At 40.6% G+C, this 18,853-nt stretch overlaps 1 protein-coding gene across 1 annotated transcript in view; it reads right to left on the bottom strand.

Moving 5' to 3' along the window:
* Positions 1-13,024: 13,024 nt before the first annotated feature.
* The window catches only part of COX10 (cytochrome c oxidase assembly factor heme A:farnesyltransferase COX10), a 111,176-nt gene continuing 105,347 nt past the window's right edge, over positions 13,025-18,853 (bottom strand). The window contains exon 7 of the mRNA XM_060764521.2: positions 13,025-13,613. Within this exon, the coding sequence (XP_060620504.2) occupies positions 13,207-13,613 (407 nt within the window). The 3' untranslated portion in view covers positions 13,025-13,206. The remainder of the gene's footprint in view (positions 13,614-18,853) is intronic.

The raw sequence follows: 18,853 nt of genomic DNA, 5'->3' as shown, positions 1-18,853 counted from the left end.
TGGTTGAGTGGGTTTCAGGCATGTCCTTCCTTTCTCATAAACACCCAGCCAGTTCCATCTCATCTTCCAAGAAACCGGAAGTGCTTTGGGGTGTTTTCCCCCTCTCCTGCCCTGACCTTCCCTAAGAGTTGAATATTTTTATCTGCAAGCACCATTCTTTTCTGGCTCGAGGCCATTGAGCTTCCATGGTGTGGGAGATGGGGAATGTTTTGAGTGCTCCAAGGAGAGATGAGTAGGAGTGATCTGACTGAACTGAGGAAAGGAAAAACTCTAGCTGCATTGTCAAAGAAAGTTCTTTAGTGAGATGGATGGAGTGTGGACGTTGCCCTGGGGAAAGGGCTGAAATCAAATGGCTGGACTGTTTAAATCAGTTGTGGGGAAGGAGAGGACACAGAGAACAATTGTGCTTGGGTGAAATGTGGAAGACCTTATGGCAAGGAAGTCTAAATAATATAAAATAAATGGTCTTTCATTTCTATTTGTCTTCGAGGGCAAATGCACTCTTTCAAGCTAGAAGGGCAGAATGAACAAAAATCTTTTGTGAATTTTTCATGTAGTTTGGTTTAATCAAATCAATGATCTCACCCATATTCACAAATCATTTGTTTAAGAGCAGACATACCAAAGTCAATGGGATTTCTGCAAAGTATACAAAGAATGTGATTTATTTATCATATTAGAAGCGAACCGAGGGTAAAGTTGTAATGCATTTTTAAAAACACAAAGTTTAAAAACTTGGCATTATATTAAATGTCCTTTGACCAGTATCTGGCCACTTGGTGTTGCTGTGAGAAGGTCCTCCATTGTGCATGTGGCAGGGCTCAGGCTGCATTGTAGTAGGTGGTCTGTGGTTTGCTCTCCTACATACTCACATGCCGTGGACTCCGCTTTGTGGTCCCATTTCTTAAGGTTGGCTCTGCATCTTGTGGTGCCAGAGCACAGTCTGTTCAACACCTTCCAAGTTGCCCTGTCTTCTGCCTGCCCAGGAGGGGGTCTCTTTAGAATGTGATTATAAAGCACCAGTCTCTTATTAGGGAATCAGAGTGCTTGCACATAAATGCTCTGCTCAGAAGAAATTTCCACTGAATTTAGTGGACACAGTAGGGCATCTTGTCCCTTTGAAAACTGATCTTGCCTTAAGGTAAATTTGGGCAAGATGAATCTAGTAGACTAGCACCATAGTATACATGCAAACATCTAAGAAGGAAATGCAATGATCCTTTCACATTTGTGGGTGAAGCATTTGCAGATTGGATTTCTGTCATTGTTGCCACTTCCACTGTTACTCTCCATATGTATTTCTCCTTTGGCATTTATAGGTCCTCCAGTGCAGTTCTTTGGTCAACCTCCGGTGTAAGTTGATCATGGAATCTTAGGGCATCTACAAAGGCCTTGAGCAGTGGTTCCCAACCTTTGGTTCTCCAGGTGTTTTGGACTTCAGCTCCCACAATTCCTAACAGCTGGTAAACTGGCTGGGATTTCTGGGAGTTCTGGGAGTTCAAGTACAAAACACCTAGACAGGCATGTAGCCAGGGGGGGGGGGGCTCGGGGGGCTTCAGCCCCCCCCGAAATTCTCACGGTGGTTCGCGAAAAGGCCTTACTGGTGCATTATTTAAACTGTTATGTTTATTAATATCATGATTTGATCACCATTCTCAATATATCCCATATATATGGGGGTATTGGGGTAATGATACAAAAGGTTTGCTAGGCTAGACCCTCTTTCACTCAGACTCAGCCCCCCCCGAAACTCAGCCCCCCCACCCAACCCCCCCCTGAAAATTTTTTAGCCCCCCCCCGAAATGAAATCCTGGCTACGGGCCTGCACCTAGAGGACCAATGGTTGGGAACTTCTGGCCTGGAGAGAACACTTCCAGCAGAAAGTGACCATAGAATTGCTCTGGAGGACCTACAAATGCCCAGAGAAATGTCTCTTGGGTTTTTTAAAAATGTAATTTTCATTTATATTCATGGTTCTTCTATTCTTTGGGGACCTGGCACTCCCAGTCCCCATAAATGTGGAGGGACACTGCAAGATTTATGTCAGAATAAATATGCATGTTGTGTTATAATAAGATCATGCTGGCGTTCCACAGCCATAATATGAGGATATTTTCACAACCCAAAGTATTTGGTTTTGCTTGAAACAGCTTGAAATGCTAACATGAGCCATAAAATATATTTGATTTTTAAACTACTCTCTTCTGATTTCTATCCCACATTATAAGCATTCACTCGAAGTATAAGAGAGAGCCTTGCAGCTGGCTCTTAGGCATGTTTGCTGAGAAAGAATAACTGAGTTCAACAGAGAGCACTTAGGCACACACATTTTGTCCCAAATAGCTTATATTTGATAGTGCTCTAGGAACATATGGTCAATTGCAGTAGATCTGCTTATTATGAGATCATTGAACACATTAATATGTGAAGAGATCTGAAGACTCTAGAATTGTTCTGGAGGACCTCGAAAAAGCCTAGGGAAATGTTTTGTGTAGGCCTCCAGCATCATTCTATGGTCAGTTCCATCAGAAATTGACCATAGAACCATGGTGGTTGCCTTGAGTGAACACTTCTCTAGGCATATTCTAGGTCATCCAGATCTGCTAAAGCTGGGAGCCCAAAACGGTATCATCTCAGGTAAAGACATATAATAGGGTTCCAAAATATACAAAAATATATTATGTGAAGGGCAACAAATACCATTCTTTTTGTAATACATGGGGCTATTTATAGGTTGTTTCTATAACTTGTCTAAATACCAAAGTTTAGACAAGTTACCTTTTCTGTACCACAATTCCCAGAATCCCCCTCCTCCCCCCCCCCTTTTTTTTTTTTTTTTTTTTGTGCAATTTGTTGAATTCTGGAAATTATAGAGCAAAGAAGAAACTTTTCCAAAGTGGGCTAAATACGAATGTAATATATTCACAGCCACAGAACAGAGTAAAACTCTGCTTAGCAATGTTAACCAGCTTCAGCCCTTCTGGGGTTGGGAATTTGTCACTGGGGACAAAATGAACAGTGTTTCATCCCTTTGGTATAAACAACTTTAAAGCCTCCACAGCCAGCAACCTCCTGCCTTGCACATTTCTCAGATAATTACAGATTAGAACAGGCTAATTTTTATTTTTTGCAAAGCTGTCAGAGATCTATGTTTGTTATTATTGTCTCCTAGGTTGCCACTTGCATAAATACATATGTAAAGCCCTTTGATCTGCAGGCATAATGACACAGATTTATCAAATGTTTGGCTTTCTCCCTCTCTCCCTGTTATTTTTTTTTTAAGAGCATGATTTATGGAGCGCAATCCCTGCTGCCCTTCCTCTCTTGAAATATGAAGTGTCCATGAATAGCTAAGGTAATATTTAATATCCTCCCAAGAAGCCTTTGCACTTCCTAACAAATGAACTACAACCTAACCAAATGGCTCACATCTGTTTAGCCTCCTCTCCTTTTAACTAAACAAATTAGCATGAGAATACCTGGGAGACAACAAACAAAGGTCCCCTTTCTAGATGACAGAACACAGACAATTATTAGCAAGGGGGGAAACAGGACTGAAAAGACCCCAGCCTGACTTGAGCAGATGTTTTCACATCTCCTGTAGTGCCCCTGAATAAGCCGGACCCAGCGGACACACTGCCACGGTCTTTTGAAGTGGTCCAGGGAATCCATTCACAGCTCTCAATGGAGGCTCCTTTGCTTCAAGCTCTCGTCTGAAACCCCTCCCCTCCACTGCTGGCATTTCCCTCCTCAAGAATCCTGAAAACAGCCAACCCACAGACACTTGCTAAAACTTGGGACACATACATGTAGTGAAATGCATTGAAGACATATTTCCGGACAGACTGCTACAGGATTGCCCTGTTTGCTGATCTTCATCTTTTATACAAATATGTTTCTTCCAGGCATCACTGGGTGGCAATAAAAAGTGCATCTTGAGTACAGAAGTTGTAGATACCTGAAGTTCAACAATGTTTGAACAATATGTTGTAGAAGGCTTTCCTGTCTGGAATCACTGGGTTGCTGTGAGTTTTCCAGGCTGTATGGCCATGTTCCAGAAGCATTCTCTCCTGACATTTCACCCATATCTATGGCAGGCATCTTCAGAGGTTGAGGGGTCTGTTGGAAACTAGGCAAGTGAGGTTTATATATCTGTGGAATGTCCAGGGTGAGAGAAAGAACTCTTGTGTATGCTTGATTAGCACTGAATGGCTTTGCAGCTTTAAAGACTGGCTTCTTCCTGCCTGGGGGAATTATTTACCGTGAGGTGTTAGTTGGTCCTGATTGATTCCTGTCTGGAATTTTGCTGTTTATTGAGTATTAATCTTTATTTACTGGCCTGATTTTAGAGTTTTTTTAAAATACTGGTAGCCAGATTTTCTTCTTTTTTATGGTTTCCTCCTTTCTGTTGAAATTATCCACATGCTTTTTACTTTCAATGGCTTCTCTGTCCATCTTGATTTTAAAGCCTAGTAATGTATGCATCCTTTCCCCATAGAAGAGTGTTGACAATGTAACATGCCAGTGCATATTAAACCACAAGCCAATTACAAACTATGTCACCTTCAAAATCTTGAAGATTTCACAACTGTGGAACTACTCTTTCCATGTCTTCTTATTTTACCAAGGTGTTAAATCTGTGTCTCAGCTGTGACACCTTGGACTTTGGATGTTCCATCTTCAAGAAGGAAAATATCTTGAAATATAGAAGTCCAAGGGCATGCTTATATTAGATTTTTTTTCTGTCACATCTAGTTTTCTATGTTATGATTAACCAAGATTGCCTCTACTAAACTGGGACCACTTGAAGGTATTATACATAATCTTCTGATCAGTGATAAATATGCCCAGTTTTTTAACTCAAAATTTCACAGTGAATCTTAGCACTTCCAAAAACCAATCCTTTAGCATAAATCACCTTACTGGAAATTATAGTTTCCTCTTCCATGCTACTTTGTATTTCCTTGATAAAAAATCTAGAGCTTTGTAAAGCTGACTCACATTTTGGGGTTTTTTGACAGAGCTAATATCTATAGTACACCAATATATATTTTTGAAGCCAAAATAAAAATGTTTGTAACACATCTGCTAAAAATTGTAACTTTCACTCAACAAAGGATCATGGAGTGAACTCTGCATCCTCTTCCTAAGAGTAAGGTAAGAGTTTCAAATCCCAGCTTCCCCATAAAGTCCACATAGTCAGCTTGAATCATTCACTGCTTCTCAACCTACAGTTTATCTTATAGGATTATTGGGAGGATGAAAATGTGGCAGTTAAGAGATCAGGTACAACATCTTCAACTCCAGGAGATAACAGAATTAAGTTGAAATGTTCATAGATGCTGTTAGATCCCCCCCCCCCCCCCAAATTCAAAAAGAAAGAAAGAAAGAAAGAAAGATTTTCTTGCAGGATTTTTTTTTTACAACAGGTGTTTAGATTGTCTTGCTTTAGATTGCAGCTATGAATGCCCAGTCTACTAGTCCAGAAGTACAGAATGAACTTTTGTGGTGACAAGATAGTCCAAAAATTGTTGAATGATGTAATGCATTATAATGTTTTTCTATTTTGGCACATGACACTTTGGATGTGAGTACCTCAGAACAGTTATAGATCTCAGTAAGGTACATTGATGTTGAAGGTTCAGGAATAAGAGAAGATGTTATAGGCTTTGTGTAGATAAGTGATATGACAGGTGGAGGACTTGCAGGCATTATTTTGGAAATGCTGGAAAAATTGGGATGAACTTGCAGTGCTTGTGTGGACAGGGTTATGTTGGAGCTGCTAATATGAGTGGTCATATTAGTGGTACACAGGCAACTATATCACAGAAGTATCCAATGGCTGACTACATCCACTGCAGTGCTCACTCACTAAATCTAGCCTTAGCAAAGACTTGCAGCATTCCACCTGTCAGAAACTGTCAAGGAACTATATCATATGCATGCAATTTCTTCAGAGTATCATCCTTCAGACTGGAACTATTGAAGAACAATATAAAAGACTGTTTCCTGAATCAAGAGCAAATAATCTGTTGCTGCTTTGTGAAAACCACTGAGTTGTGCAACACAATTCACTTTCAGGTTTTGCTGAACTGTACAGTGTGGTGAGAACACTTAAAGAACTACAACAGCGAGACTTCTTCCCAGGCTGGACACCTTCTTTTAACGGTTATGAATGCTGAATATGTAGTAACCATACACATCCTAAGAAATTATCATCCCTTTGGCTTAGCAAAACATTACAAAGAGTAGACATGGATATTTTCTGTAGTCTGAAACATCTTTTTAGAAAAAGCCATGGAGATGCACACAGACTATGTGAAAGACTTTCAGGAGATCATTGACACAGCAAGATCAGTGGTACCTCACACTGCACCACTATAGGTGGAGACATTAGGATTCCTTGGATCTGTTCAATACAGACTTGAACATCCACAAGTTGCCTGAATGTTCAAATTACACCCATGCAACTTCATCAACACTAATGGAATTGTATAGGATAAATGTGTCTGCAGTCAGCTTCAAGAAAGGTTTACAAGGCACAGGGAAGTAGTTCAGGAACTGTAAGTGTTCCTCCCCATTAGTTGTAGCCATTTAAAATTCAATTTGAACAGATGTACAGAACTTTACAATGAATGCCTTTGAGATACTGACACACATCCCATTTGTTTCCACTCATTTTCCCCTGTGCACAGTTCTCAAGATCGTTCTGTGTGGTACCTCACACTGCAGCAGCATAAGTCAAGTGAGATACATTAGGGAAGAAACCATTCAGGGAATGTTACCGGGACTAGTAGGAGCTAAGAAGCACTTCTCCTCTGAGTGTCCTGCTTTCCTCTCATGTTCTGTTTCAATCTCTGCTGGCATGGGCGGGCAAGCAGAGTTGAAAAATTGACAAAGTTGCCAAGCTATCCAAAGCATTGAAAACAAGGAAATGTCAGGTCACTGCACGCTTGTAAGCAGGTGAGCTGCTACACTTCACGTTCATTGCACCCCTCTATGGCTCTCTCCCTGGATGAGTCTTCATCTGCTATTGGAAGAGAGATAACCGAGGCTTCTGCAACAACCAGGGCACGAATAACTACTTTTTTCTTTTATAATCACCATCTTCAAGATTGACCTCCCTTTCACTGGTGTCCACCAGATCTGATGTGTTACCCATCCCACCATCCTGTAGAAAGCAGCTAAGGATTCTGGAAGATGTAATTCAGCATCCCTGAAGGACACCACATTGGTTTTTAATTTGCCCCAAGATTAATTTACTACTTCTACCAATTGGCTGTTGCAAGCCACAGATCTCTACAATGATTTTCCCTTTAAATACCCCCACTATTATCAGATTAGATTTGTAAGCCTGAGGGCAAATTAACTAGTTGTAAGGTACTTTGGGAGCCTTTATGTTTGAAGAGCAGGGGATGAACAATCTAAATAAATACATACATACTATTTATATTGTGGTAATAGCTACTAGAAATATTTAAATACTAGAAAACCAACCTTAAAAACTCTGGCATAGACACTGAGAACTGGGAAGCCCTGGCCCTTGAGCGCTCCAGTTGGAGGTCAGCTGTGACCAGCAGTGCTGCAGTATTTGAAGAGGCATGAATGGAGGGTGAAAAAGAGAAACATGCCAAGAGGAAGGCATGTTAAACCAACCCCGACCGCCTTCCACTTGGAAACCGATGCCCTCATTTTGGGAGAAGATGCAGATCAAGAATAGGGCTCCATAGTATCCTGGCTGTGGACCCACCACCAGGATACTACACTTGGAGGACCAAGAGGGATCGCCTAAGTACTAGAAATATTGCTAACCTTTATTGTATTTAGACAAACACAATTGATCTTATTCAATGATATATAATATTGCCAAAATTTGATCTGGTTACCTCAATCATCTAAACTTAAATTTTATCCTGCCCCCTCTCCCCATGGGAACTCAGGGCAGCTAACAACATGAAATGATAAAGAAAGCAAATGGGCAATATAAACAATCAATCATAAAATAAATTATCATAAAGACAATAAAACATAATTACACAAACCACATTAAAATAATAAAATGAGGTCAAAGGCCATGTACAAAGTTAAAAGCCACAGCCAGAATTAAAAGCCATATCCAGTAAAGCAGTCCTTATTTAACAAGCCAGATCTTCAAAACTTAGGCACTTCGTATGCCTGGGAGCATATGTGAGTTTTTAACAGCTTTTTGAAAGAGGGCAGTGAAGGAGCCGTTCTAATTTCCTCTGGGAGAAAGTTCCAGAGGCAGGGGGCAACTGCAGAGAAGGCCCCCTCTCTCGTCCCCACCAACTGGGTTTGAGATGGGGATGGAATCGAGAGGAGGGTCTCTCCTGATGACTGCAGCATCTGGGCATGCTCATATGAGGAAAAGCAATTGGCCAGGTAGTCTGGACCCAAACTGTTTAGGGCTTTAAGGGTAAAAACCAGTACTTTAAATTTTGCCCAGTAGCAAAACCATCCAGTACATTAGTGATGACAGGCACCGGTTCAGGATCAGAACAGCATCCTTGGCTTTTGGTGGAAATGAGTAATAGAGCCAAACTCCAAAACTGTGGATGATCTCTCCCAGCAGTTTCATGTAAATGTTGAATAGCATGAGTGACAAAATAGATCCCCAAGGGACCCCACAGGCCAGGGGATCAAACAGGAATCACCCAGCACCACCTTCTAGGAACGAATAGAGACACTGTAGAACAGTGCCTCCTAATCCAATTCCAGCAAGACAACCCAGAAGGATACCATGGTTGATGGTATCGAATGCTGCTGAGGGGTCCAAGATAACCAACAGGGTCACACTCCCCATCTAGCTCTCTTCGTAGATCATCTACCAAGGCGACCAATGCTGTTTCAGTTCTGTAACCAGGACTGAAACTAGATTGAAATGGATCCAGATAATTGGTTTCTCCCAAGAAAGAAAGAATACCTGAACAATATCCTAATTTGGTATTAAAAATTCATTTCCCACACCTGCCTATCCACTAGGCAGGTGTGGGAAATTGTCTGCAGGCTACCAGACAACTTTGTGAAGCCAAATAGGAGCAGTGAAGTCAGCCGGGAGCAGGGAAGAATGACCAGGAAACCCAAAAGCTGTGTGTCATGAGAGGGACAATAGACTCAGACTTCAGAGGGGAGTGGGGAAGGGGAAGGGGAGATAAACATCTGGGTATTCTGGAGGAGAGAGTAGAAGGCTACGGATTTTGCATATAATGCAGTAGCTCCTTATTTGCTAGTGCTGCTATTGCCACCCTTCTGATTGACTCAGAGTGATGATGTCAAATTTGCAAGTTACAATCTTAGCTATCCCTAGGATGGACAAAATTATGTTGGAAAGTTTTGAGTTTCATCTAGAGTTACCCATTCATAACTGCTTGGTATTCATAATCCTCATGTACTTCCTTGTTTGAAAGCCATATAAGGACTATGAAAGTCTTTCAGTCCCTACATACGAGGCAGCCATTCCTGCCTCTCTCAGGAAGCAGCTGATTCATGTTCAGAAATGGGGTCCTTGTTGCAATTCTTCCTCACACTGGGAATTCTTGTGTAACTGTATAGCTATAATATTTATGGCATTTCATTTTGTTCTGTAGAGATGTAATAATTAGAATTACAAGGGCTGTTTATTTCCAAATTCAAAAAGTCTCTCTGTGTCTAGAGAACCTGGGCATTTTTTAAAAGCCCTCCAGACAAGAATTTTAGCTCTGAAAAAGAGGGCATTTCTGGGAAGAGCAGGATGTATCATAATAACCCTAGCTATTCTCCTTTGTTTTGCCCGGCTTCAGTTTCTTCAATTTTTCCTTATGTGTCATGTATTTCAAAATGTCAACTTGGTTGCTCTCCTCATGACACATTTCTGTTTAGTGCAATCCTTCTTCAAATGTGGTGACGGCAACTGGACACAATACTGCGCTTGAGACTCAACTAGGGCCAAATAAAACAGTACCATTACCCCCTCCTGCCTGGCAGGCACAGATGCTGTTCCTGCAACATCAAATAGTGTCTCTTGCATTATAAAGATCCCTACATTGCGGGCTCAGCTTCAGATATGTTCTATAAACACTAATTCCTTCCTGGTTGTGGCAGAGCCCAGACAATTGTCTCTCCAGTTTGGTAATTATACATTTGTGTTCTCTCTCCCCCCCCCCCCCCCCCCAAATGTGTCATACTTAATGCTTTGCTCTGCTGAATTTCATTTTATTATTTTCTACTATAATACATAATATCCCGTTGCTCTCAAGTTAACTAAATCCAGATCACATGGTTTTGATCTCCTCTTGTAGCAATTAACTCTTCTAGAGGGAAGTGATGGGAGTTTTGTGTATGTTTCGTGTCGTTTGCTGAAAACGCACTCTCTTCATCCTAGAAAGAGGAAGTATGAAGGTCTGGAAAAGAAAATCTGTGAAGCTTTCTTCAACTTTCAGACCATTAAAAACAAATGTAAGCTTTTGCTGAAATACCTGCATCTTGACTTCCTCTTAAAATAAAACATGCATAAGAAATGTCTTGAGCAACTACTTTGTCTACTTGATATGTCCTTCAAGGGAATTATGGGGCTTCATTCCTGGCAATCAAATCCATACCATATAATGCTGAGTATGTCAGGTGGTTGGTCTCAAACTTGTCACAGGGCTATTGTTTGGTCCAACAGATGAACACAAATACTTTCCATAAATGGCTACAATTGAGTGTGAAGCTTATGTGACATTGTTATTAAAGAGCCAATATTAAAGTAAGACATACATTAATTCTCAACCCGCTCTTTCCTTTTTCTTATTTTAGTTTTTTTTTTAAAGACTGCAACATGTAGCACATTCTCTCATTGGAAAGGAGGAAACTGCATGCCACCAAGTCACTCCATTCGCTCCCACTATTATTCCAGAGTCCTAGGGAGGTGCCTTTCCCAGCTTTTGGTGAAGATGCCAAGGAAAGATTCTGAGACTTTCTGCATGAGCTCACAGTAAGTGGTGCTCCATATTTCTAACTCCACTGACTACTATCACTAGGGTGCTTAGGAATTCACCTATGACTGGAGAGGCCAAAAATGTGGACCCTTTGTATTCATCTGATGGTTCTTCTGCATAATTTGCAGATCACGTTAAAAAAAATTAAGAGTGATATAGGGAATACTTTCCACACACTTAACTGAAAGGAGAGCCACTTTGCTTATTGTTCATGTCAGGACTGTGACCATGAAAATACTAAAAGCACATCAGACCAGACCATTGAGATCATTTTGAAACCAGTTATCAAAAAGAATATTGTTTTGCCAATAGCTCATATGCAGAATAAACTGATAAGTGTAATTGGTATTACACTTCAAAAGGATCTCTTAGTCTGCTGGATTTTTTAAAACTTAACCAAGTCTGGAAGTCTACTTCTCTATAAACTCAATGTTTTGTTGATTTCTCGGTTCATGATTATGTGATATGAAGTTTTGGTAATGGGAAGAGTGCATTGATGCTTAGGTATGATCGAAACTACTGCTTCTTAAACTGTGGGTTCCAACTCCAAATGGAATACCATTAGCTCAATGTTGGGGTCACAAAATATTTGGCAACAATAAAAGTTCTCTGCATGGATGACCTACGCAGAGAGCTAGATAGGGGGAGTGTGTCCCTGTTGATTCTCCTGGCTCTGTCAGTGGCGTTTGATAACATTAACCATGGTATCCTTCTGGATCATCTCACTGGGATGGGCCTGGGAGGCACTGTATTACAGTGACTCTGGTCCTTCCAAGCTTCCATTGATATCATTTGCAGGGTGATACAAATATCTCATATATGCAAGCTAAAGGGATGTATTCAGGATCTGATTTCATTCCCTTAGTTTCTGGATCACTAATAAAATGGATGCTGAGTAACACATAAGAGTTGAGAAGAACCTGCATGATCAGTGAGGGTGACAAAAAAACACTGGCAAATATGATTTTCTGCAGACACATGAACCACAATACTATCCATTTCATTTTTAGCTCAGTGGTGGGGAGACTGCCCCCAGAGCAGATGTTTTGAATGAGGATCCTATGAACAACTTACTATTGGTCATACTGGGATTGAGAACTATAAGCCGAAACATTGAATGTGTGGTGTGATAGATTTCACACATTTATTTCGATCAAGGAGGAGGAAGAGGAATCTGTGGCCTTCCGGGAACTACTGAACTATAACTCATGGTGTAAAAATAGGGATGGGACAGATGGAGTTGATGATCAACAGTGCCTGGAGAGCATGAGGTTTCTTATCTCTCCCTTAGACTGTGTAATGGACTTCATACACAGCCCTTCCTCTTGCAACCTTTCAACACAGAAGACATGGACCGCAAGATATTGTTGGACTGCAGCCTCTCAGCAGCATAGTCAGTGGGGAAGAGCCTAGGAAGCACTGCTTCAACATCTGAAGAACACCCTGTCTTCCAAGAACCCTATTATATGTGTTGACAGAAAGAAGGCTTTGTGCTCCAGCCCCTTTGGCAGAAGCAAGATTTGGCAGATTACTCTCATAGCCACTATGCTTCTCTGTTTCCCTTTCTTGGGTGGCCTTATGCCACAGCTTAAGTCTCATTCATTTATATAGGAACTGAAGGCCTTCACTTAGGGAAGATCCAGCCGTATGTGAAATCTTGCCAAGGAGCTTCTGTTTTTTATCACTTCTATGGCATGGTGAACAGTAGTTTGAATTATGGACACCACTGTGTGGATTGTCACATTGCATCAAGATGGAAGAATGACTAGATAATATGTAGTTGAAAATAAAAATAATCCTAATGTCTAAAGAGTCTCACAGTTTGTTGACAATCCAGCAGGAATTCCTGGCTTTCAGGCATCAGTTTTAGAGGGGATTATTATTGGACAACAATGAGTAACTTTTTCTTTTAAAAAGTAAAAAGTGGTGGCAACCCTGTACCTCCCGAAGAGAAGTGGTTGGTGAAACCTGCTTAGGGTATGTGCCTGTAACTAGGTCCAGCTCATTGTAAGGGTATCACATGACAAAAATGAAACCCACAAGCCGTATTTATCTCTTCAAATGAAATCATTTAATTTGAAAACAATCACACCGTGGGTTCATTGGACCTAAAAATTATATCAATATAAATCTTCTCACCTTGTGTATCTGAAATACATTATTCTGAAATTGAGTTTCTGAAACCATAGTTATCACAAAGACAACATTACTTTTTCAGCATAATAAGTTCTCAGTGGATTGGTTCTTTTTTATCTTCCTTTTCATACCAAGATTTCTTGCATGTGAGCATGAGCAGAAGTAGCAATGGTAAGTGCCAGAGGCTGCAAAAAAACAACTTCCGGGAGCTGCTGCGATCCGCATCTCTATAGAAACGGAAGCCAAGATAGGAAATGTAAAGGTTGATAGGGAGAGAGATGATGGGGAAGGTCCATGTGGTGACATCAAAGATGGGAGCCAGCGACGAGAGTCCAATTAAGGCCAAACAGTGACGCAGAGCCACTCTTCTGCACATTGCTGGGTGAGTTACGGACATCATGCAGTAGCCACCCCGGGAGTAATCTTCACGGAGGCCCCAGCTTAGTGCATTGAAATGGGGAAACTGCCAGGAGTAGAGAATCCCTCCCAGAAGCAATGCACCTGCAAAAGAAGAGAAATGGGGGCATTAAAGACTTTCTTCTAGAACCACATACATGGACATTTGGATAAATTGGCTGATGTTGTTGTTTGTTCTTCATATGCCCAGTAAATCACTTGCAGGTGCAGAAATCTCATTAATATAATCAAACTTACCCCAAGGCTGTGTTCTTCGTAGCTTGATGACACTATGAGGAACAATTTACTTGGCCCTCCATATGAACTGTGAGTACTGGTTTAGACAGGGGAGTTACTAAATGTCAGGCCTTTGTAACATATACACATTGTCAAATCTGGTGACATGCTGATACATTTCATATTTGATTTTTGTTTTAAAGCCAAATCAAACTTGTAGCACCTAGTTGTGGCACTGGATTAGGACACGGAACAATGGCTTCAAACTACAAGAAAGGAGATAACATCTGAACATTAAGAACTACTCAACTGTGAGAGCTGTTCAGCAGTGGTGGAGGCTCCTCTTTTGGAGGCTTCTAAACAGAGGTTGGATAGCCATCTGTCGGGGGTGCTTTGAATGCAATTTTCCTGCTTCTTGGCAGGGGGTTGGACTGAATGGCCCATGAAGTCTCTTCCAACTCTATGATTCTATGGAGACTCACATAATCTAGTTCAAAGCAGATAATCTGGGATCAGATCCTGGGATATAAGGACAGTGTAGAAGGGGCCTCATGTACTGATGTGGGGGGTAACTCCATTTCCAGGCTCTTTGATTTTAGTTTATTTTGGGACACACACACAATTTAAGCATATGCCTTGTCTAAAATGTGATTTGTACTTGAATTTCCATAATCCACTTATACAGTAGAAAGAAACTACTGCCTTCAGAGGGAACCAGTGCCTCGGCCAATAAAAGAAAGACTGCTTTGAGACAAAGTCCTACTCTAGTTTTTAAAAACATCATTATTCATCCTATATTGCAAGAAGAAAAGAACATTTCCCCATTTGCAGCATGCAATGGTCAGATGCACTTCTTCCTTTGGTTTTTCCATTAAGATCTGCTCTTTGGGTTTTCTTGTTTTGATAGTTTTCTCATGTGGCCCATAGAACTTACTCTACACACAGAGCATGTATATGATGGAGAAAAGGAACAGAAATACTGTAATTTTCAGTCTATAGAAGGATGAAAGTGTTCATTGGTGTTAGCTGGTAACTGAAAACTCAATCTTGTACAGATCAGGATGAAAACTAATGCAGCCATTTCACATTCAGGGTCTATTTATTTTATTTGTCAGTTACCTATCCCTGAACACCTCCTTAATGTTGATGCAAAAGCACGAATTAAAGGGGAAAAGGGAACCACAATAAGAGGCCAAAGATCTAAGAGGCATAATTGCCAAGATAATTATGGAGCATTTCCTCATAATTGCAGTCTAGAAGACCCACTTTTCAAAGTCTATGCTACAAATTGGCTCCTGCATCACTAAAATGTAGCAAAGATACTGATTAGTCCTTTCAGAAAACTTTATTCTCTTTTATTAGGGGCTTAAAGGACCACATAAGGCTAAAAGATCTTCCTATTTTTGAAAGTTCCAGTTTCTGAAATGATTTTGTTTTAATGGTATTATGATTTATCACTGTAAAAAAATAATAATCAAAGATTGCGTTGCCCACAAAAGAATAGACATTTGCAAAAGCAAAAGAACAAGATGCCATAACTACTCCTGTTGTTGTTCATTCGTTCAGTCGTCTCCGACTCTTCGTGACCTCATGGACCAGCCCACGCCAGAGCTCCTTGTCGGCCGTCACCACCCCCAGCTCCTTCAAGGTCAGTCCAGTCACTTCAAGGATGCCATCCATCCATCTTGCCCTTGGTTGGCCCCTCTTCCTTTTGCCTTCCACTTTCCCCAGCATAATTGTCTTCTCTAGGCTTTGCTGTCTCCTCATGATGTGGCCAAACTACTTCAACTTGGCCTCTAGTATCCTTCCCTCCAGTGAGCAGCCGGGCTTTATTTCCTGGAGGATGGACTGGTTGGATTTTCTCGCAGTCCAAGGCACTCTCAGAACTTTCCTCCAACACCACAGCTCAAAAGCATCGATCTTCCTTCGCTCAGCCTTCCCTAAGGTCCAGCTCTCACATCCATACGTCACTACAGGGAATACCATGACTTTGACTAGGCGGATCAATTATAATATTATAAAACCTGTCAATTATAATATTTTGATGGTTTCCAAAAAAATGAAAGAGAAACGGATGCAACTTGTTGTTCGGCTCTGAGACAATGGATGTTGGTTAACAAGAATGTGTGTGCAGGTACAATCCAGTTGCATGTTTACTTATGGCAACCTCATAAATAGGGTTTTCTTACGCGTACAACACTCAGAAGTAGATTTGTCATTGCCTTCCTCTGAAATACCTCCTACAGCATCTGGCATTCCCATCCAAATACAATCCAGGCCAAACTATGCTTTGCTTCCAAAATTAGTCAGGATCTGTTGCCTTGAGTGTATTCACTCCCTATTAAAATAATACCTATTCATACCTACTCACAATATCATGTTCTACGAATTTTCCTAGAACTAGAGTGTCAACAGATGTGGCTTTGTTTCTTGCTGTGCTAGCTGAGAATCTTCCTTTTTAGAGCAACTGAGGCCCTTCCAGACAGTACCTATCCCAGGATCTGATCCCAGGTTTTCTGTTTATTTCACATTATCTGGCAGTGGGGACTCATAATCCAGTTCTAAGATCCTGGGATATAGGGCCTGTCTGGAAAGGTCTTGAATCCTCATTCAACTTAACTTGTGGCTCTCCTGCTCACATCCGCCACTGGTTCTGTGTAATTGGGTTCATTCAAAAGGGCAGCTATTACTCTTTGCAGGGATAAAGAGTGGCTCACTATTCTTTTACAAATCTGCATGTATAGTAGTGCCCATTTTTAGAACTCTAAAGGAAGTTTCTGGGATTCTGTGGAAATTGAGCTTGGACACTTGTCGTCCTGCCAAGTTTGATGATGCTTCAGTAGCAATAGTGTAAATCTCTGTTCCTCTGTCTGAAGGCAGTTCCTTAGGATGCTTCATTTCCTCAAGTTAAGGCAAATTTAATTAAACTTAAGGAGACCAGAGATTCTGGGCTGATGTATGCCCTAGTAGCATAATGAAGTTATTTTCCATCCATGACTGCCTGGGTAGATGTAAAGTCTTGTAATAGTAGCACATTTGGTCAACTGTGTTATCATTCACAAATTCAGATTTAAGCCCAAGGCACTTTATGTTAAAAACTGAGTACAGAAATGAAGCTAGAGCTCCACGCACACGTGCTGCCTCTTTCATTGTCTTGGGTTTTGGCTTCGTATGTGTGGGACAGAGATGGCCAACTAGGCATGTAAAATAAACAAACTGGTTAAAATATCAGCTCCAAAACAGATGTTGAAGTCTTGCTGCATTTCCTAAAGTCATTGTTTACTGCCTTGGCAACCCAAGAATGCTGTTTTGCTTAAAGCGCAATTTTGGTAATTCTTCTGCCTTGAATAATACGAAGCAATTTTAAATTATTTCCAGATTCTGGTAGCTGACTGACACACTGTGAGGAGGTAGGAATAGAGAAACATCAGATTCTCTCTCTCTCACTGAAACAAATTAAAGTTCTAAGTATATGTAAGAAGTTGTAAAAATTTCTGAAGCTTCCATTTAGCAGTTAATGGTGTGCACTTAGAATGGTGTGTGAGATTGTTTTCTTCTATTTTGGTTTGGTAAAAAAACCAATCTTGCTTAGCTAAAAAGATGCTAGAACACATTACTCACCATTAGTCCAGATGAGGGAGATTAGGGCTAGAAAACAATAGCAAATACAGCTGCACCCATTTGCCTTTGGATAAACAATATTGGCAGTTATGTAGTTATAGCTATTCCATGCTCAATCCGGAAAAAAGGAGTTGAAGTGTAACTGAACCTTATCATTGCCTAAAAAATCATGTTTCCAGCCTCTGAATGTGTTCCTCAGCAAAACCTGTTCCAGGAAGAACATACTACCTGCCCATATTGAATTTAAGAAAGTTTAGCTGCAATGAAAGGAGAGATGTGTAAAATCTCCAAATTATGTAGTCAAAAAGTCCTAGTTTGTATGCTGTCTTAAAATACACTCTGTAAGACCAAACATCCCAATATATCAAATACATTTTGGCTGACTCCATACTAGTTAAAATTTTGTTATGGGACAAAGGGAGGTGGTGAAAAATATTTTTAACCAATAAAGCAAAATTAAATTGTACAACACAAATAAAAATAATTACAAATACCAGTTATAAGATTTCTCCTTTATCACCATCTGATGTCTGAATGGAATACAGACATAGCCAAACCTTGTTGTTCTTTCCTGACATGCTGATTCTATGAATGAGACACCTTCAGGATCCCTAGATATCCCATGCCTCACACATTCAGGATCATGGCTTCTTTAATTGAAACAAGCAACCAACAGTGTGTGACCTCCCTCTTTTCCTATTTTCTTCCACTTTATCAAGTATTTCCCAGTGACCTGGCTTCCGAAAACTGGGTCTTACTTTCTGATGTGTTATTATATTCGTCACAACAACCAAATAATATTTTTTCTTTTCCTGAAAATAAGTGAATTGGAGAATTGAAAATTTTATTTAAGCCATTCCACCTTGGATATATACCCCAAAGGCACCAAATCCTGTCTGAACTTGGAAGGTAAGCAGGATCAGCCCTGGTGCTACAGGAGGAAGGAACTGGCAGAATCACATCTTAGTATTCATTACTTAAGAAAATTCTATTAAGTTTATGGGGTCACCCCAAGTTGACAAACACGCACAAACACACACACACACACACAAAACCCCTTGGATACAAAGGGTGAGTACAAGTTCTGTTCTGTGGAGTAGATGCTTCCTGCATGTTACTTTGGTCTCCCCTCCCTCCTCTCTTGTATCTGAGGATTAGCTTCTTCCTTTTTTGAGCCTTGACATGCACTACTGGCAAATGAGTCCCTTTGGGCTATGTAAATTACCTCCTACACAAAAGCCATATACTGCTGGTGTCTTTGGTAGCAATTGTGTCTATTATTATTGAAAATGTTATAGTAGGACAAATCCTTTGCTCTCAAAGAACAGTCAGAAATATAAAGTCTATGAATCGGACCATGATCTGGTCATGCAAGCCTCACACTGTTTCAAATAAAGAGTAGTTTAAATTCACACACGCATTTGTTTAACATTAACAATAACATTAATAAGTATGGTTTGTTACAAAGTAAGGAAAATAACTATGAG

This window comes from Anolis sagrei, chromosome 2, assembly GCF_037176765.1.
Source record: "Anolis sagrei isolate rAnoSag1 chromosome 2, rAnoSag1.mat, whole genome shotgun sequence".
Classification (NCBI taxonomy): domain Eukaryota; kingdom Metazoa; phylum Chordata; class Lepidosauria; order Squamata; family Dactyloidae; genus Anolis; species Anolis sagrei.
This window is presented reverse-complemented; position numbering and strand designations above follow the sequence as displayed.